This window comes from Lathamus discolor, chromosome 3 (genome assembly GCF_037157495.1).
Source record: "Lathamus discolor isolate bLatDis1 chromosome 3, bLatDis1.hap1, whole genome shotgun sequence".
NCBI classification, from domain to species: domain Eukaryota; kingdom Metazoa; phylum Chordata; class Aves; order Psittaciformes; family Psittacidae; genus Lathamus; species Lathamus discolor.
The window spans coordinates 23,733,159-23,750,590 of NC_088886.1; the positions used below are offsets into that span (position 1 = coordinate 23,733,159).

Consider the following 17,432-nt stretch of genomic DNA (forward strand, 5'->3'; position numbering starts at 1 on the left):
CCAGCTGGAGCCTGTCTTTATTTTGTTCTGTTTTGTTTTTTTCTTTTTCCCTTTTTTCTTCACCTTATTAAAAATGGCTTTGCCATCTGCATCTGTCAGGAGCCTGCCGAACTGGGTCTACGGCTCAGTGAAGATACAAATGTGCGGGCTATCCATCATCAGATAAATCCTCTCCTTGCTCCCACATCTCAACTGCTAATAAGAATGCTGGGAAAGGGGTGACTGTTTTACCCTGCTTTTTCCTACCATCTTCTTGCTTCTCCCGTTTTCATCCCATTTCTAGGCCCATTACAAGGCAATTGGAAGGCTGGAGCTCAAGGACACTTGCCTTCACTTGTTGGTCCAGGCACTTTTTGAGAGGTAAGGGTAGAGTGAAAGAGATTAACTTTACCCAAGCAGCTTAAAAATGTAGCTTTGAATGGATGTTTTCAGCAGTGTTGTGTATGACTCCATGTAATATGTGCTGAAAGCATTCAAGTGCTCCTGCATGTCTTGTCCTCACTGTGTCCCCTTTCCCTGGTGCAGATGACCAGCAGTATGTGGCTCTGCAAGGAGGAATGCACCATATATGAAATCCTCAGTTGCTACAACTCCGCAAGGTCACTCAGGTACCCAGAGGGAGATGACAGCCTGCACTGACACCCATGGATTTGCTCATCTCCTCCTGCCTCTCTGTTTTCTGCAGTCTGGTACACGAGCTGCTTCCCTGGCCTTGATGTACTAAGAAGCTTTCAGCCAGGTGGGCTCAGAGGAGCAGGCAGGCAGGCAGGCAGAAAATGAAATGAGTCTTTCCATGCTCTTGCCACAGCTATCTGGTCAAGGAGGGGAATTTTCTGGGAGGGCAGACCCCTGCTTTGGCAGGAGGAGAGAAGAGACAGCTTGAGCTTGCTGTTTCTATGACAAACAGATGGATGTTCAGTGGGAACCCAAGAAAACCCTCTTCCTTCAGGCTAGCTGCAAGCCCTCCAAGCCAAAGCTTTGTGCTGACATGAAAAAAGTGTTGCTCTGTTGATGCTCAGCCTGAATTACCTCTTCTAGGCACTTGATCCAGGACAGCCTTCCCCTCTTGCCACCGACTCCTGGGAGGAGCCAGCTGTATGTCTGCAACCAGGCAAGGATGCAGCAGGAGTCATTGAGCAGTGAGGAGGGAGGAAGGTGGGTGATGGCAGATTCCTCTGGCATCTCCACACTGCGGGGCTCTTGGCGAGTGAGTGCTCGTCTGCTTTGAAAGCTTAGTGCTCCTGCAGGTGGGAGCCAATTTGTCTGCTTTCCTGCCCAGGTGCCATCTGTTTGTAAGATTGCCTGTGTAGTGGATGAGCACAACGGGGATGGGGAATGCAAGGGGCTGCTGGAATAGGAGAGATGAGCCTAAAACTTTCCATGAGTAACTTCAGTGCTTCTGGCTGCCATCACTCCCTCTCCCCTGCATCACGGCAGGGAAATCACAGCCTGTCATTTGCTGTTCCTGGAGTGTGATAGGAAGCTGAGGCACTACTAATAGCAAGCTATCATTTTAATGCTAATTTCCTACCATTAGTTCAGGTTGGGGGAGGCTCAGCCTGGGTAGAAGGAAGCCATTAGCAGATGGAGAAGGTGGAATGTGTGGGGATTGTTCTGCACCCTGAGAAGAGACTTCCAGAGGGCAGATGATTAACCACCACTAGGAAAACTGGTAGTGGGCTCTGGGGTCAGTCTCTGGTGGATGTGGGAGGGAGGAAGGGAGAGGGACGCTTTGTTCCAAGTCATCTTCTTGTAGGGTTTTCTTGAGTGTTTCAGGCTTTGGCTTGGATCTGATGTTTGCTGCTTGTTGCCAGCCCTCAGTGCGTTGACCCAGGGGGTGCTCAGAGTGCTGGCAGGACTGCAGCTGGTGGCATGGTTGTCCTTTTAACAGAGGACAAACCAGGGTTGTGTTTGTCTTTTTGTGAGGAGCTCCCCAGTTCAGGAGCCTGGACATTCCTGTTGGGTGATGAGCTTCAAAGCAGGGAAATTTTGAAGCCATTTTTGAGATACCCAAGAGCAAAAAAAGCAATTTGCCCTTTTGACATGGGAGCAAGCTCAATTGCCCCAGGCTGGAGAGCTGTCAGGAGAAACCAATGGTGGAGCTTGGAGTTATGATGGAAATGGAACTACTTCCTTGCCCTTTCCAGAGGTGGGAGTCCCCATATCTAACCTGTTTTGTCAGTCTCTTCTAGCCATGCCAGACAAGTGAAAGAGCCTGTGCTGCTCCCCAGACTGGTGTAGTTGCCTGGGAGCTCTTGGAGAGTTTGAAGAGAGGTTACCGGTTGCAGTAGGAGTGTAGGGCTTGTTTGGCATTGTGTTGGCAGCAGTCAGACAGGTTCCTCTATCATGTGTGGAAACACTGGGACATGAGCTCTTATGCTGTGCCTGGCTGAGAAAAAACTGGTTGCCCACTACTGAGGGATAGAATTGTTTTAAGGCAAGGGCCCAGTAGTCTCCACACCTGTGGTTGCTTTTTTTGCTCTTGGGTATCTCAAGAATGGCTTCAGAATTTCCCTGCTTCGAAGCTCATCACCCAACAGGAATGTCCAGGCTCCTGAGCTGGGGAGCTCCTCACAAAAAGACAAACACAACCCTGCTTGGACCTCTGTTAAAAGGACAACCATGCCACCAGCTGCAGTCCTGCCAGCACTCTGAAGCACATCTCCTGAAGACCCAACAGCCTGTGCTGATCTAGACCATTGGCTTCATCATTTCATATGGAAGCATATGTAGATTTTTTAAAAACCACTTAAAGACCACATTGAAACTCTTTTGGCATCTAACAGAGAGGCAGTGGAGGGACGAAAGCAGACACAAAAATGGGAAGGAAAACCAGGAACTGTTTAAATGGCAAAAGGGATGGAAAGTCAAGAGGGTACCATTCTGCTGAAGGCTACGTTAGCAGAGTAGCGTTGCTTGATGTGGTTACCAACAATCATATCTGCCCCAGGGTGAAGCATGACTTGCTGGTTTTTAGGGAGTTGTTTCCACCTGAAAAGAAAAGGCTCCTGTCTTTTTCTTTTGTAGAGCCTCTTCCCTGCCTTGGGCTAGGAGAGAAAGTAAAATATGAAGGGTTACTTTTTCCTAGCCAAGAAGAATGAAACAAACTTCCCCTCGAGTAGCTGACTGAGGAAATCGGCACCTTACCTATTCCCAAGAATAATACAATCAAGTAGTTGGGGGAAAAAGAAAAGCCCATAACACAATGCTACTTTTCCCAGTTCAGCACTCTGAATAATGAACCTACAAGCTGGAGGGAGAAGTCCCAGGAGAGGCACCTGTGTACAGGAGATGGACACAACAAGTGTCTCAGATGGGCCAATATCTGAAGCGATTGCTCTCTAATTTTCTACATCAGTGAGAACACAGCGCGGTGCCATCAATCACAGTCAGCCTTCCCTCGGAAAGCCACCTCCTGCCTCACTGTACTCTGGCATCCCCACTCTGCTTCTACCCATGGCTGGGGAACCACAGGTGTACCAGCCAGCAGTGCCAGCAGGCACATTCTGTCCCTGGGGGTTTCTTCCTTGTGTTTGAGCCTGCTTGTGTTTCTGTCCTTCTTCTTCCTCCACCCCCAGCACCTGTTCCTTGCCAGTGCTTTATTTACAGGCTGCGTTTCTCCTTCCTGGAGTCAGAAGAGGCCAAATACTCCTTATATCCCCATTGAGGAGTAGGTGTGGAGCTGCTTTTCCTGGGATAAAACCCCTGCATTCTGCATGGGAGAGGGAAGGGGGTGTTTTTTGTACCTGTACTGCTCATCTCAGGATGAAGAGGTTGGATTTTATGGGTCCTCTAAGGCTGCTCCTGCAGTAGTGGCCATCAGAGCATGTTCAGGAGACTACCGTTGCCTGCCTGGCTCCTTCACTCCACCCCCAGCTCTGGGCATGGAGTAGCTAAGAGAGCCATCTTTCATGCTGGGCTGGTAGTGTGATGCAGCAGCTCTCAGTCTCTTGGTTTCTCCTTTTGTGAAGTACTCTGCTCCTTCCAGGCATGGCTGTTTTTCCACCAGACCCAGGGACACCTCTTTGGCAGGAGCAGTGGTGATGGGTGTCCTGAGCACACCCAGGGCGGACACACTCCTGAGATGGCCAGAAGGCTAGTGGGAGATGGATCTGTGCTCATGATTGTTTCTTCTACTGGAGCAGGGACACAGCTGGTGGGTTTGATAACTTTTGCTTCTTCATCTCTCTCATGTGCTAGGTTTTGTTCAATCGTGGTGGCTCTTGGTAGGTCCAAGACACAGAAGTGGTATGCAGTCCCATTTCTGGCTCCATCTGCTCCAGGACCAGCTAGAACCAAGGACCATGATTCTTTCTTGAGCACATTCCTAGACAGAATCATCTTCTGAATAAATCTGTGCAATTGCCACGTGCGTCTCAGTCTCTTACACTGGTTTCTGAGAGCTGCCAAGGATTGTTGACCTCTCTTTCAGGCATGGTTTCCTCCACGTATCAACCCTGGTCCGGTGTTGTGGTGCTATTGCTGGATTCTGTAGTAGCTGCTTTGTTTACTTCCCAAATGCCTGCCCTTTCTGTAATGAGCTATAATTCATCCTGGTTTATACAGTGCTCAGAGATACCTGGGGCAAGGAAGGTGTGCTATTAAACCACCTTCTAGGCTGCTCTCTGGACTGGGGTTGCTGATCAACTGGAGGTGTAAAACGCGGAGGACAGGGGGGACCAGACTGAGGTGGAGAATAATTACCTAGCAGGGTAAAAAGGGCTGACTGGGTTGGAAGCTGCTGGGAGCTGACACACGGGTATAGATGAATGGCTATGTCAGGCAGGCAGGGCAGAGGGGTGAAAGATGTTTTTTTAAAGCATCTGCTTTCTCCTCTTCCTCTGCTTTATAACCTGTTTTTATAGAGACTGCATGAGGAACACATTTTTTTATTAGCAGCTTGGGAGTGGAGAGTAATAAAGATTAATTTTTTTTAAGTAATTCCTTGCATTATCTTTTAATTTCCTGTGCCAGGGTTTGGTTTTTAAATCTGCAAATGGAGTTAACCACAAACGTGCTCATCAGTTTGGAAGCGGCAGCCAAAGGAGCTGGGAGACCTGGTGAAGCTGGGAGAGGCCCCAGCCCCAAAGCTGAGCCTGGAATCCCAGCCTCTGGGTGACTGCTGTCTGCCTTCACTTATGGATCTGATAAACAAAGGCTCTCCCTGCCCCCTGCATCTACATTCTCCATCCTTGCCTCCATGAGCACAGAAGACCCAATGCTCTGCTGGGCTTTAACCTGCTTGGGAGACTGGCTTATGATGGAGCTGTACTACATTCACTGGCTCAGATGAGCTCTCACGTGCCCTGTTAATGTACCCATAGCCACGGTTGCACTGAAGCTGGGCAAAAGTGATGCCCTGCATCCAGAGACCGCAGCCTCAGACCGCAGAGACCGCAAAGTAAGCAAAGCTTACTTTGACCACTGATCACCTTTTCATAGCTTGGTCTTCATAATATGGCCATGCTGGCTGCTTGAGCTTGCTCTGAACTTGTGATCTCTCTGTAGAGCAAGTGGTGGAGGCAGAGAGCAGACATTATGGAGAACCAGCCAGTGTAGACAAGAACATTTTGGTTCACGTGGGTATGAAAGCAGCTGTAGCTCAAGTGCCTGGTGTGGGCTTTGGATGGGCAGAGGGGAAGCTGAATGAAGGGGGGAGCACAGTGGGAGTGTTGCTCGTGTCCTGAAAAGGCATTTTAGTGGATTACATCACCACTGTGTTGGAATCAGGACCAGAATGAGGGATTCTGGAGATGTCTGGGGATGGAGAAGAGCCAGATCATGCATGGGGAGCACACTGACCCAGACAGCTCCTGGCTCCCTCCAATAGATGCCATCTGGAGCAGGCTTTGTGCATGCCTGGGTGTCTGTGTGCTTTGGCAGCCCTCTTGATGGCCAGCTCTGCTGACCCAGTGTGGGAGGACTGTGCTCTCACTCTTGATTGCTTCCCTGCATGGCTGGAAGATAGGCTCTGCATCACAGCAGAGGGGCTCCGTGTTCAATCCTGCCTCACTGCTGCTCCCACATGGCCCCCTACTCCTGGGAAGAGGAGAAGCACACCTCAGCCCATCCCCAGGTGTGAAGTTCGGTTTCCCCATGCCAGGTCATCTGTGTGTGTTGGCATTTTGCTAGGCAGAGCTGTCCGTGATGAGGCCTGGGTTTGCAGGCACAGTGTGGGGGGGGTGTGTGTTGGTCTGCTTTGGGAGGCTGTGTGGCCGCCTGGAACCAGGCATCGTGCTTGCAACTATAAATATGGTTTGGGTTCTGGTTTTGTACTTCAACAGCAGGCTGATGTCTTGTCCTGCTGACCAGGCTTCATCTCACTGCATCCTCTGGTGTCCAAGGGAGTGACGAAAAGCTTTGGTGGCTCCTGCATGTTTTGGGTGTGAAAATGCTTTCCTCAGCCCTTCGTTTGGATTATTCATTTATTCGAGTGTTGGCTGAAAAAAGGGCCCTGCCCTCTGCCAGCAGCAGAAGAACGAAGTACTTTATAGGTGCTCCTCATCTCAAGAGGGAAACCGAGGCACAAAGAAGTGGCTTGATGCTTGTACCACTAGCACCTCGGTCACACATAGAATCAGAGGATGGTTTAGTTTGGAAAGGACCGTAAGCTCATCGAGTTCCAGCCCTCTGTGTATGGCTGCCAATCCCAGCGTCCCAACGTGCTGCAGCTAGCCACAGCTTTGAGTTGTGTTTTTCAGCCCAAAGAAGCATCATTTGCTAAAGGTACCAGGTGCCGTGAGAACTGGGGGGCAGCTCCCGGTTGTCAATATCTGCCCAAAAGCAGAAACCTCTCCCGTTGTGATGGGTTCTTCTTTTTTTCCTCCTGAAGTTACAGAGAGAAAAATGGAAATAACAAACAGCAGGGAGAGAGCTGTTAGAAAGCTTAAAGCTGTCACAAGGCATTGGTTAGTTTATGTGCAGTGAAGTATACAAACAAGTTTTCAGCGTCTTGGTTGGAGCCAGGGAGCATGGTTTTTTGTGTGATAAATATGTTTTATAGGTCTTTTATGGGATTTTTTAAAATGGCTGTCCCAATAAATTATTTACCAGGGTAATAAAAGATCAAGGAAATTGTTCCAACCGTGCCGCTGAGCATCTAAATCCCAAACATTTACTGGGGTGGAAGGACCCTCTGAATTCCCTTGGCCTTATAAAAGATGGTCCAGGTGTGCTGTTTGTCTGCGGTGTTCTTTTGGAGGCCAGGTCCCCAGCCAGCCTCCGTACTCAGTCTGTCTCCAGGAGGTCTCAGAGGCTTGACATTGGTTTTCAGCCCCTCAGCGTCTGCTCCTGCATTTCTCTCCGCCGCAGGCTCTCACAGCTGCAAATCTCTTGATAGTCTCTGACTCTTTATTTGAGTTTCCAAAAGGTCTCAGAGGCATAATGGTCCTACCTGGTGTGAAATAGTCATGCTTGTTTCTGTAGCTCTGAAAGAGAACATCATAATCTAGTTGAGCTACAAGTGAGAAACTATGAATGCCAGAGAGGGACTCCTCATCAGAGACTATAGCAATAGGACAAAGGGTAATGTGTTCAAACTTAAACAGGGGAAGTTCAGGTTAGATACAAGGAGAAGTTATTTACGGTAGTGGTGGTGAGGCACTGGAATGGGTTGCCCAAGGAAGCTGTGAATGCTCCATCCCTGGCTCCATCCCTGGCCAACCAAGGCCAGGTTGGACAGAGCCTTGGGTGACATGGTTTAGTGTGGGGTGTCCCTGCCCATAGCAGGGGGGTTGGAACTAGATGATCTTAGGGTCCTTTCCAACCCTGACTATTCTATGGTTCTATGAGATGGAAGGCAGAAATCACTTAGAAAGTGGCAAGGAGCTTGAGGAAAGGCCGTAGCTCCTGCAGCACAGGCCAGAAAGGCTGCCATGTAGTCCCGCAGACAACAGGGACCCCCTCCTACCTTAGATGTCTGGGTTGGTACGTTTCTCCTTGCTTGGTATCAACTGCTGCACAAGGGGTGGGCCAGGTTCTGTTTGCTGCTGGCCTGGTCTCCGTGGCACACAAACCCAGAGTAGCCTCTGTGGAGGTGAAATAAAAATTCATGGCATTCCAGCCACAGGGACTATATTCCATACATATATATTGACATATATATTCCAATGCCCCATCTCCTGGGGCACTGGGCCAGGCTTTAGGAAGTTCAGGCACTCTCTGTCCTTACTGCTTCTAAGGGAATGGAGGAAGGAAAGGGCTGGGGGTCTTACCACGGGTCCCCACCTCAGGACAGGGCAAATACTTTGGCTGCATCCCAGACTTTCTGGAATAGGATGTGGGATTAGATTTAACCCTCGGTAGGGTTTAAATAGACATCTACTTGTTAATACCAGCGGCTTTTGCAAGGACTCCGGTAGAGAAAGATGCATCCCTGTGTGGTAAGCTGGTCAGAAATAAATTTAGATGGGATTTTAGAAGCAATTTCCGAGGCTTGAAAGAGATCATTCTGGAGTGGCCTTCAAAAGGGGTGGTGGGTGGGAAGGGACAGCCGCTGTTTCAAGGTAGATCTCAATATTCATGGGAAGGATTATTCAGTCAGAGTCTTTCCAGAGGAGGGAGTCCTTGGGTATCTGATGTGTTGAAGTGGGACTGGATTGATCTTTGTTCGCGCTCTCTTTAGCTAACATTAATCCCATGCCTCAGGGCTTCTGCTTTCCTCCTCAGGGTCCAGCAGGGAATCCCCATCTCCACTGATGACTAATTTGGCTCCTGGGTTTGGTGGTTGGTCCTGTCTCTCCAAGGTGGAGAGTGGCCACAGCTGGGAGTACATCTGAGTGCAACACGTCAGCCAACAGGGAGCACAGGGCTTTATTTGGCTTCCTTCTTGTGCCTGGAGGCTTTCTCAGATCTTACCATCTCCTGAAGTAATTCCTCTGCTGTTACAAGGCCCTGGGAAATTCGTGGAGCTGCCAATCTTCCTTATTTGCTTCCCATGCCACGTTACTGTAGTGGCTTTTGGACTTGCTGGTCCTGCAGCCAGGGGTGTAGCCACGTCTCCAGACCCTTTGGTCTAACTGAGGCACTGGAATGGAGATCCTGGGCACCTCCTGGATGTACTAAGCTGCCCTTCTGAGCTGTCCTAACCCTGGGGAGAGTGCTGGCAGTAAAAAGGCGACTTGCTCCTCTGCTCTGGGAGCTGGGCCGGCAGGAAGAGTCCCGTAGCACCCATTCCCTTGGCTGGTGGCTGCCAAAGGGCTGGGGTATGTTCACTGCACCCTAGAGGATATCAGTGCTGGAGCCTACTTCTGTGGTACATCCTGCGTGAGTGGGCTAAGCTGGGCCGAGGGCTCAAAGCCATGAATCATTAAGGCTCTGGCCTGGGAAAGGTGTAAACTGGAGCTGCGTGTTTTAATGGGTGATGTTTGCTGGGGTCAATGCTGCATGGTTTGGCTTTTAGGCTGGCAGCTGGGCACTCAGTTACAGAGCAGGCTTTCTATTGCAGGGAGCAGAGGATGGTAAGGGGTCTGATGTGTGGCTTTAAAGAAAGAAGGACACACCTCACCACAGCCCTCTTATTAATTGTAAACACATCCTGCCAGTTTGGGGATGGATGTCGTAAATTTAAATGAGGATTGAGCCAGCATGGGGCAGGTGTAAGAAGCCCGGATGATGTGTGTAGGCCAGGCTTAGCATCTCCTCCCACTCACTCCAGACTATGCAGCATGACTCTGCTGACTTCAGTGGCATTTCCTCCTGGCTTCCCTCCTCGTGATGGGAATTGGACTGCATGTAATTGAAAAAGATGGGGTGTCTGCCAGCAGACTGCAAGCCACATTCCCCTTGGCAGCTTGAGCTTGTTGATGGAGGACGGGGGAGACAGGCTGGGGCAGACACCTGCATTGAGGGGAGGTGAGCCTCAGCATCATGGGGATCCCAAATCCATCTCCATCTGAAGCTCTCTGGATGCAGCCCTGTATTGCGTAGGGGTTGTCCATGCCCAGAGGGGGACTGATGTCTTCAGCTGCTGTTGCATGAGCAGTAATTTGCTCTCATTCGTGATCTCCCCCTTGCTGGCACCAGGACAGACATGTGAATAACTGCTTCTCTGAGCAGCTTTCTGAACCAAGGACTTGATCTTAAAAGCATCCTGTGATCTGGCTGGCTGTGTCTGACCCCGAGCTTTGCATCACCATGTCTCCCTGCCTGAGCATCAGTCAAGAGAAGCCAAGGGAGGTAAAAGGCTCCTGGGGTTTGTGTGGTCCCGAACACTAACGTGAGCTTGGCGTTCATGGCCGGTACAGCAAGCCTTGGTGTAAGGCCAGTGATCAGGATGCGAGGGTGTTGTAAATCCGGCACCTACAAAGATGCAGGGAACAAAGCAGGGCAGGATCTGCATTTCAAAGAGTGTTGTTTCTGTAGCAGCACAGGGAGCAGACGTGCCTGCCTGCCTGCTGCCAAGGTGGAGAGACGAAGTTGTTTGAACTAGAGTCTCTGGGAGCCTGTAACTACCAGCCCCATGTTCGGGGCATGGTTAGAGGAAAGCTTTGTACCCCTGCACTAATTGTGTTGTGCTGAGCCTAAGAGGTGATGCCTGCTGGGCATGGGCCTAAAATGACTGCATCAGATGAAGATGTCTTGAAACCAGGCTTTGCTTTCAAGTATATGTGGTCCCTCACTTGGCTACTAATGACAGAAATGTCCCTGCTGGTGGACTGAGGCAGGCTCTCTCTCTTAGGGAGAGCCAGCTCCTACATCAAAAAACCTGCAGTCCAGACAGGAGAGGCAGCCATGGGAGTAGTAGGTGAAAGAAAATCCAGCGATGATTAAATGACTTGGTTTTGTCTTCCAGTAATACCAGGGATTAAGTCAGGAATGACTGGACATGGCCAGAGCTCCAGCCTGGCCGCGGTCGCTGGACAAGGTGGGCTCCTTCACTGCATATGGCTTCTTTAGGAAAGAAAAAGGGTTGTTTTTGGCTGTGTGTGTTTGTTGGTGGTGGTGGTATTTTCTGGAAGGAGAAATTGTAGAAGGTGGGTGGGTTTGGACAACGTGGCGCAGTTTTCATTTCTCTGAGCTGGCTGGGAGATGGAGCATCTTGTCCCCAGCACTGCTGCCTGCTGCCGCACTCCCAGGGCAACTGTTTCACTGCGGGAAGAGAGCTTCAGCAAATCCCCGTTTCTGCCCTGCCTGGCATGGGGTTGTAACAGGCTCAGTTTGTGGGTGTCCCTGGGCGATGGACGAGCAGACCTCTGCGTTCCTTCACAGCCCTGCTGACATCCAGACCTTCTGAGCGGAGACCGGTGACAGGATCCTGATGCCTGGCTTGTGTTGAAACCTTGTGTGCCTTAAAGGGACTGGAAAGAGGGGCAGTTACAGGGGGAGATGCTTCCTCTAGGAACCAAAATAAAATACAGCAAGGAAGTGCGGGACATAGTAAATAAGACATCTTAATGTGTGTGTGTGTGTGTGTCCCTTTCTGCCCAGCTGAGTGGGGAGCAAGGATGTTTTTTATGAACGAAACTGTTTGTCCAGGTCAGGCACCTGCCTGGGTTGTCACTGTGCAGTGATCAGAGGGCACCACAGGGAAAAAAAAAACTAAAGGGAAGAAGAAATACCCCATCTGTGCCACTCAAAACACCTCTGCTCAGTTGGGCTGTCATCCAGCGAAGCGCTTATGCACATGTGAGCGTCTCCCCGGGCAGCACTGTGTGGCATCCATGCCTGGGGCAGGTCAGCAGGGGCTTTGCTGTCGATGTTCGGAGCAAGGTGTCATGGCAAGGAGCCAAGGAGAACCTTGCTCTTGACCTCTGCCTTTGCAGCATGCTCGTGAGATGCTTTGCAAGATGATGGCCCCTCTTGGTGATTTCTGATTTGATTGCAGGTGAGCCTGGGCTGGGAAGTTACTGTATTTTTACTTGTGTTCTTTAATCAAGTGACACTGCCTGAGGGAAATTGAAACCTTACTGGAAATGAGGATGTGCTTCTTCCTACTGGGATGAGTGGAGAACTGCAGGATGTCACCCTGAAGCAGGACATCTTTTCTCAGGCAAACAGGTACTTTGGGGTCAATGACATGTAAAAGCCAATTCCCTTGGTCACGGGTCTGGCCTTAGGCCAGTCTCACTTTCAAGCTGCATCTATGCAGTCTTGCTTCTGGAACCGTGGGGACCTCAAGCGCAGTTGCCAACACTGCTGTGGCTGTGGGACCTGCACAAAGCTGTCCTGGGAAGCAGCAGAGCCCTCTCTTGGTGTTCATCTCCAGTAACACCCATGTCAGCAGGAGGCTGGTGGTGGGATGTGTTTCTTACCTGGCTCAGTGAACTGCTACAGAGAGCAGCAGAATGGTGAGCAGTCCTACAGCTGAGACCAGAGCTGGACCCAACATGGTCACTATTGCTGCGGCAGGGCATGTGCCTGAGAACCACTCTGGCCGCCACCACCACCACCACTCTGTCACCATGAAGGCATAGCACATCCCACCTCTTGCCAGCTGCTGGCATGCAGGATGTCACACTATCGGCATGCAGTTGTGCATTTGCTGTTTTACAAACCTCGGCTGGGTCATTAACAGAGGAGTGAAATAAAAAACTAGGGCTCCAAATGGATCCCACAGGGATTCCCTGCAGCAATTAGCTTTATACTTGAAAACATATTTCCAATCTTTACTGCTTGCTCTCTGTATTTGAAATAATTTTCTACCCAATAAACCTTAGTAGCCCCAAAACATAATTTTAGTGATTCATTAATTAACGACAAGGTGACCCAATGGTTCAAAAGCTGAGCAAAACCCAATGCATGTATTAGGCAGCAAGGCAATATTTCTGAGATGCTCACCGGGCAGTGTGCGGATGCAAGTGCTTTATATAGGACATTACCTAAGGCCTGGCCGGCCAGAGCAGAGGGCAGTCTGGGTTCTTGGTTGCTGGCGGGCACGTTCTGCATCGGATAACTGTGCTGGAACTTAAGATGCACATCTTTCTCTTGCAGAGCTCTTGACTGGTTTTTAGTCTCTCATAAAGAATAATTTGGGGGTATCTGTTAAGCTTAGGAAGGTCTCTAAACCTGAACACTCTCCTCGCCCCCCTAACATTCCTTGTGCCTTATAGTAGGGAGTTTCAGGGGTTAGAAGCACAGTATATCCCTTGAGCTGTTGTGCAATCACTGCCTTCCCTTTGCTTTGATTTACATCCCTGTGGGTGCATTAACCAGCAGGACTAGCTGAAAAGCTCTGGTGACTCCTTACCCACAGCTCCCTTGGCAGTAATTCACACTGTGGGGGAAGCACAGGCTTTAAGGTGCCTGGTTGCTTCAGTTGCCTCATGCCTTTTGCATTCAGTCAGAGGCTGTGAAGGGTCCTGGGCTGGGGAAGGCATCAAGTGACGGGGAATATGTACTTACTACGCCGTCAGAGCTGATGCACATAAAGCTAGGCTCACCTGCACACAGTTAACCCAGCCCAGGTCCCTCTGGGACCCACTCCTGTCCAGCTTCTGCAGAGTGTGCGCAAGGATGGGGGAGCGTTGCCAAGGAGGTTGGATCTGCTCCCTGTGGGGCTTTACCCAGGCAGGCCTGGAGCCCACTGCAGGCTGGTGAAGAATGATGCACTGGTGGGATGCCTTCCTCAGGCCTCACTGGCCACCTGGGAAGTAGCCAGTGACCACGAGGGTAGTTTGCCCCACCATCATGGAGGCCATGGTGGGGCAACTGGAGCATCGACATAGTGGTGCCTCGTCTTTGTGTGTGAGGTAAGCTTGTAATCTTCTACTTAACAAAAGATGGGAGGTTGCATTAAAGGCCGCTGCCTCTGTCTGGGTTTTCAGCTATCATGGGCTCATCCTGCTTTATCTGTTGCATGTGAAATATCTCATGTAAAGCTACGCAAAGCTGCAAAGCTTCCATAATCCTTCCTAAAGCCACCCTGTCCTTCCATGTGAATATTACGTTAGATTATATGCTTATTAAGCTTACTCAACAGAAGTTTTTCTTCCAGCTTGGGGTGATAGTCTTGAGATGCCATTAAGGTAATAATTATATTACATTGTCCTTCATTGAGATTTTGAGCAGCAATTGCTCACACCTGCTGCCAGCCTTTCAAGTAATAGTAGATGCAAGGGGAAGGTTGTGTCATAGTGGGTGGTGTGATCCCAGCTGGGTAATGTCCTGGGTGCGGGAGTCCTGTGCTGGCTCCCTGGGGCAGTTCTGTCAGCACTCGCTGTCATTGTGCTAGTCCTGATCAGAGCACTCTTCCCAGGCCACCGCAGGGCTCCTCCAGCTTCTCCAGTAGGATGGTGTGAAGAAAGGGGAGAAGGCACAGTACTGTGTGGAGGTGTGGCCTGGGACACCCCTTTGGCACCCACTCTCTGGTGGAGGACTCTCCATGGGAATCAGCACCTCTGTCTGGGGCTGGATAACGGGTGCGAGGTTCCCTTGTCTTGCCCTGGCACATCTGGGTTGTCCCCATGCCTTGGAGATTGAGACAATGCCATTTAACACATTCATAAAGTGCCTAAGTTCTGCTGGCAATCTGAATCATGAACTCCATGAAACTCCATGCTCAGAGGAGGAGAAAGGGAAGGGAAGTCTTCGAAATGAGACTGCTATGGCTCATCCTTAGTATCCATGGTATTGTCTGATCCAGGCCCCTCTGGTTTGCCCAGCCTTTGCAAAGCAGCTGGTTGGCCAGACCCCTGGGCTGGAGGTGGGGGACAAAGCCATGGATGTCACTTTGCTCCTGGCTCCTCTACTCAAATGGAAGGCTGAATTAGCTTCAGTTATTTCTATGAAGCTTATATGTTATATGGGACTTATTCCTATCAATTCCACTTTCATCCTTGTGGGGAAAATGTAGCAAAATTGCAGTAGGTGGTTATTTTATAAGTCAAGTGAACTCTATTTATCCTCCAGTCAGGTGTAAGCCCACTGCCTATCACTCATCACAGCCCACTCTGCCGCAGCCCTGCCGAGATGATCTGTTTATCTATAAGCCTCATGAGCCTAGAACGTATTGCTTCCTGGGTTATAACTGGATTTAGCAGAAATGAAATCTTCCCCTCAGTTTCTTGGTATCAAGTAAGAGCAGCGTATACCTTGACATCCTGCTCCTAAGGGATTTGTAAGGCTAAAGACTCTGAAGACTCGTTGAGGTGTCTTGCTGGACCGCGATGGGTCTTTACTTCCAGAGAGGAAATCAGTTAGATTTTGCATGATATGGGATTTCTCTGAGTGACTTTGGTTGCCAGGTCCTGCCAGAGCTTGGAAAGGGATAGCGCCTTTCCTGAACGCATGGAGGGGCAGAAGCTGTGTGGCAGCACCTGGATGCGGCAACCCGACCTGGCTGTATTCCTCCTTTCAAAGATGTCTCGGAGCTGATATCTGAGTGTGGACATGATTCCAACCACTATCAAATCAATACGGATCGTTGTCTCCTTGCTGGGAACTGGATCAGGAAATGAGACACTGGCTGGGGGGGTTATTACCCTCCTGGAGAGGGTAAACCAGCAGTGACAAGCCAGAAGAGTTCTTTATGGCTGTGGGATGAGCTAGCACTTCATTCCAGAGGTCACTGTGAAATGCTGCATGCCCATTAGCTGGTATGAGTGTCTCTAGTCTGTGGCAGAAGAAAATGAGCTAGTAATTGATTCCCGGATGCAGACGGGTGGATGGACACTGAGATCATTTAGAGGGCAGCTGGGCCAGCTTCCAGGTCCTCAAGCCTCTCTCTATATCACCACTGATGGCTGTGCAGCAGGTAAGGATCTCTAAGCCCATCATCAAGGCCAGGTGAAATGGTGGCACACGTCTCTAGGAACCTCTAGGTGGGCCCCCAAAAAACTCAGGGGCTTCCTGCCTTTGCTAATGTGTCCTGCTGCCTCTAAGCCTGAGCCGTCAGCTGAAGGGGCTAACGTATGCTGATAGAGAGGTAAATACAGACATGCCGTGCTCCAGGCTCCAGTGCTGGGCATCCCACCATCTGCTTTCAGCTTCCAGCCTCTCTCAGAGAGCAAGCTGCTGGCAGACACCATGACCGTCAGTCATGGGTGGGGAGCGATCGACACTGATGCAAATTTAAATCCTTCTTTTGCTCTCTCCACTAGCAGCCCTGTGTTTTCAGGAAGAAAGAGAATGGGAAACAACTTTTTTAATGAAGTAGAGCATTTAAATTCTCTTTATATTTAGTCCTATCTAGAGCTCTTTACCCAAATGAAGCAGAAAGCATTTACAGCTGTATTTTCCATCACACCAACCAAGGAATATATTCATTTGCAGTAACATGGCACTCAATGGAGTGGAAAATAAGCTCCCAAAATTGCTCTCGCTATGAGACGGTCTCAGTGACTAGTAAGAGCCCGTTTGGATTCCTCTGACCAGTCACTTTGGTTATGATAATAATTAATTTGATCAAACACCTGAGCTGTGGCAGTAACACTTGGCCCTGAGATAGCTCTGCTCAGGACCAGGCTCGGGGCTGCTCCCAGTGCTCCTGCTCTTGGCTTTGCCTGCCTGGGAGACCTTGCTGAAAAGCCCAGTGCCCCCAAGGGTGGCCATCAGTGCACACGGGTGCACGGCAGCTGATGCCCCACGTGTCCTGCTCCACATCATGTGTGGAGCATCATGCTCCATCATGTGTGGCACACAGCTGCAGGAGGGGACAATGCCAGCGCTGTGGCAGGGCTGGCCTGTGGTTGGTGACAGCATTGCTGCCCGTGGCCACCACGCACAGGCTGGAGTTCAGGATTCCCTGCGAGCGGCAGGCTACGAACACAGGAGATGTAAACGGGTTCCTCCTTCCCTCTGCAGCAACCTGAGGAGGACGTGAGCGGAGCATTAAGCAGGTACTGACCAAACACCAGCGGAGGGTTCTGCTAATTGCTTGTGATGTCTCGTCCAACTCCATCGGCACAAGCAACAATTGCTACTGGAAACACGATTAATAATTAAGCACTGGATGCTGGCAGGTGTCAGCAGGAATCTGCAGGGCCCGGCATCCCCCGCATCAGCACCTCCCTCTGCCTGCACGGGAGCAGGCAGTGCCAGGCAGGATGCATCCCTTCACTGCCTGGATCAATACTGGGTAGGATGCAGATTCATGCCTTGAAGAAATAACTTGCTGGTAGTGTTTCCACAGCGTGGATGATGGCTGCCTGCTGTCTGAGGCTTATGCAGCAGGATAGGAGCCCGGCACTGCCTGCCTAGCCGTGGGGACCTGTGCATCATCCCCAGTTAGCACTGCAGGGGTGCCTCCCAACTCAGTCAAACCCTGGCAAGGATGTTCTGCGGGTGTTTTCCGTTCCTGCTGTACAAGGCGCTGCTCAGCAGTGCGTCTCCACAGTGTTGAAGACTTGGAGCGTGTCCCCGGCTGGGGCTGGCATAGCCACTGCAGGGGTAACCAGGGTGGCTGGGCTGCAGGTGCCTTAGTGGTAATGCCCTGTTCCAGCAGAGGAGGGGACTTTCTGTCCCTGGGCAGCATGTCCCCCCGCTGGGGACAGTAG

At 50.5% G+C, this 17,432-nt stretch overlaps 1 protein-coding gene and 1 long non-coding RNA gene across 20 annotated transcripts in view; both read left to right on the plus strand.

Annotated features, from left to right (window-relative positions):
* ASTN1 (astrotactin 1) overlaps nt 1-17,432 on the plus strand; it is a 221,150-nt gene that overhangs the window by 94,713 nt on the left and 109,005 nt on the right. For 14 of the 19 annotated variants that reach the window (XM_065674131.1, XM_065674137.1, XM_065674125.1 and 11 more), the window contains 2 exons: nt 284-360; nt 526-608. In XM_065674131.1, the coding sequence (XP_065530203.1) occupies nt 569-608 (40 nt within the window). In that variant the 5' untranslated portion in view covers nt 284-360; nt 526-568. Of the gene's footprint in view, nt 1-283; nt 361-525; nt 740-1,038; nt 1,156-4,200; nt 4,369-11,876; nt 12,099-17,432 lie in introns of those variants that run through there. The other 5 variants (XR_010611469.1, XR_010611467.1, XR_010611466.1 and 2 more) reach the window with 5 other exon arrangements.
* LOC136011781 (uncharacterized) lies at nt 2,627-4,368 on the plus strand. Its single transcript, XR_010611471.1, has 2 exons — nt 2,627-4,156; nt 4,231-4,368. It is a non-coding gene; the product is annotated as an uncharacterized LOC136011781 (long non-coding RNA).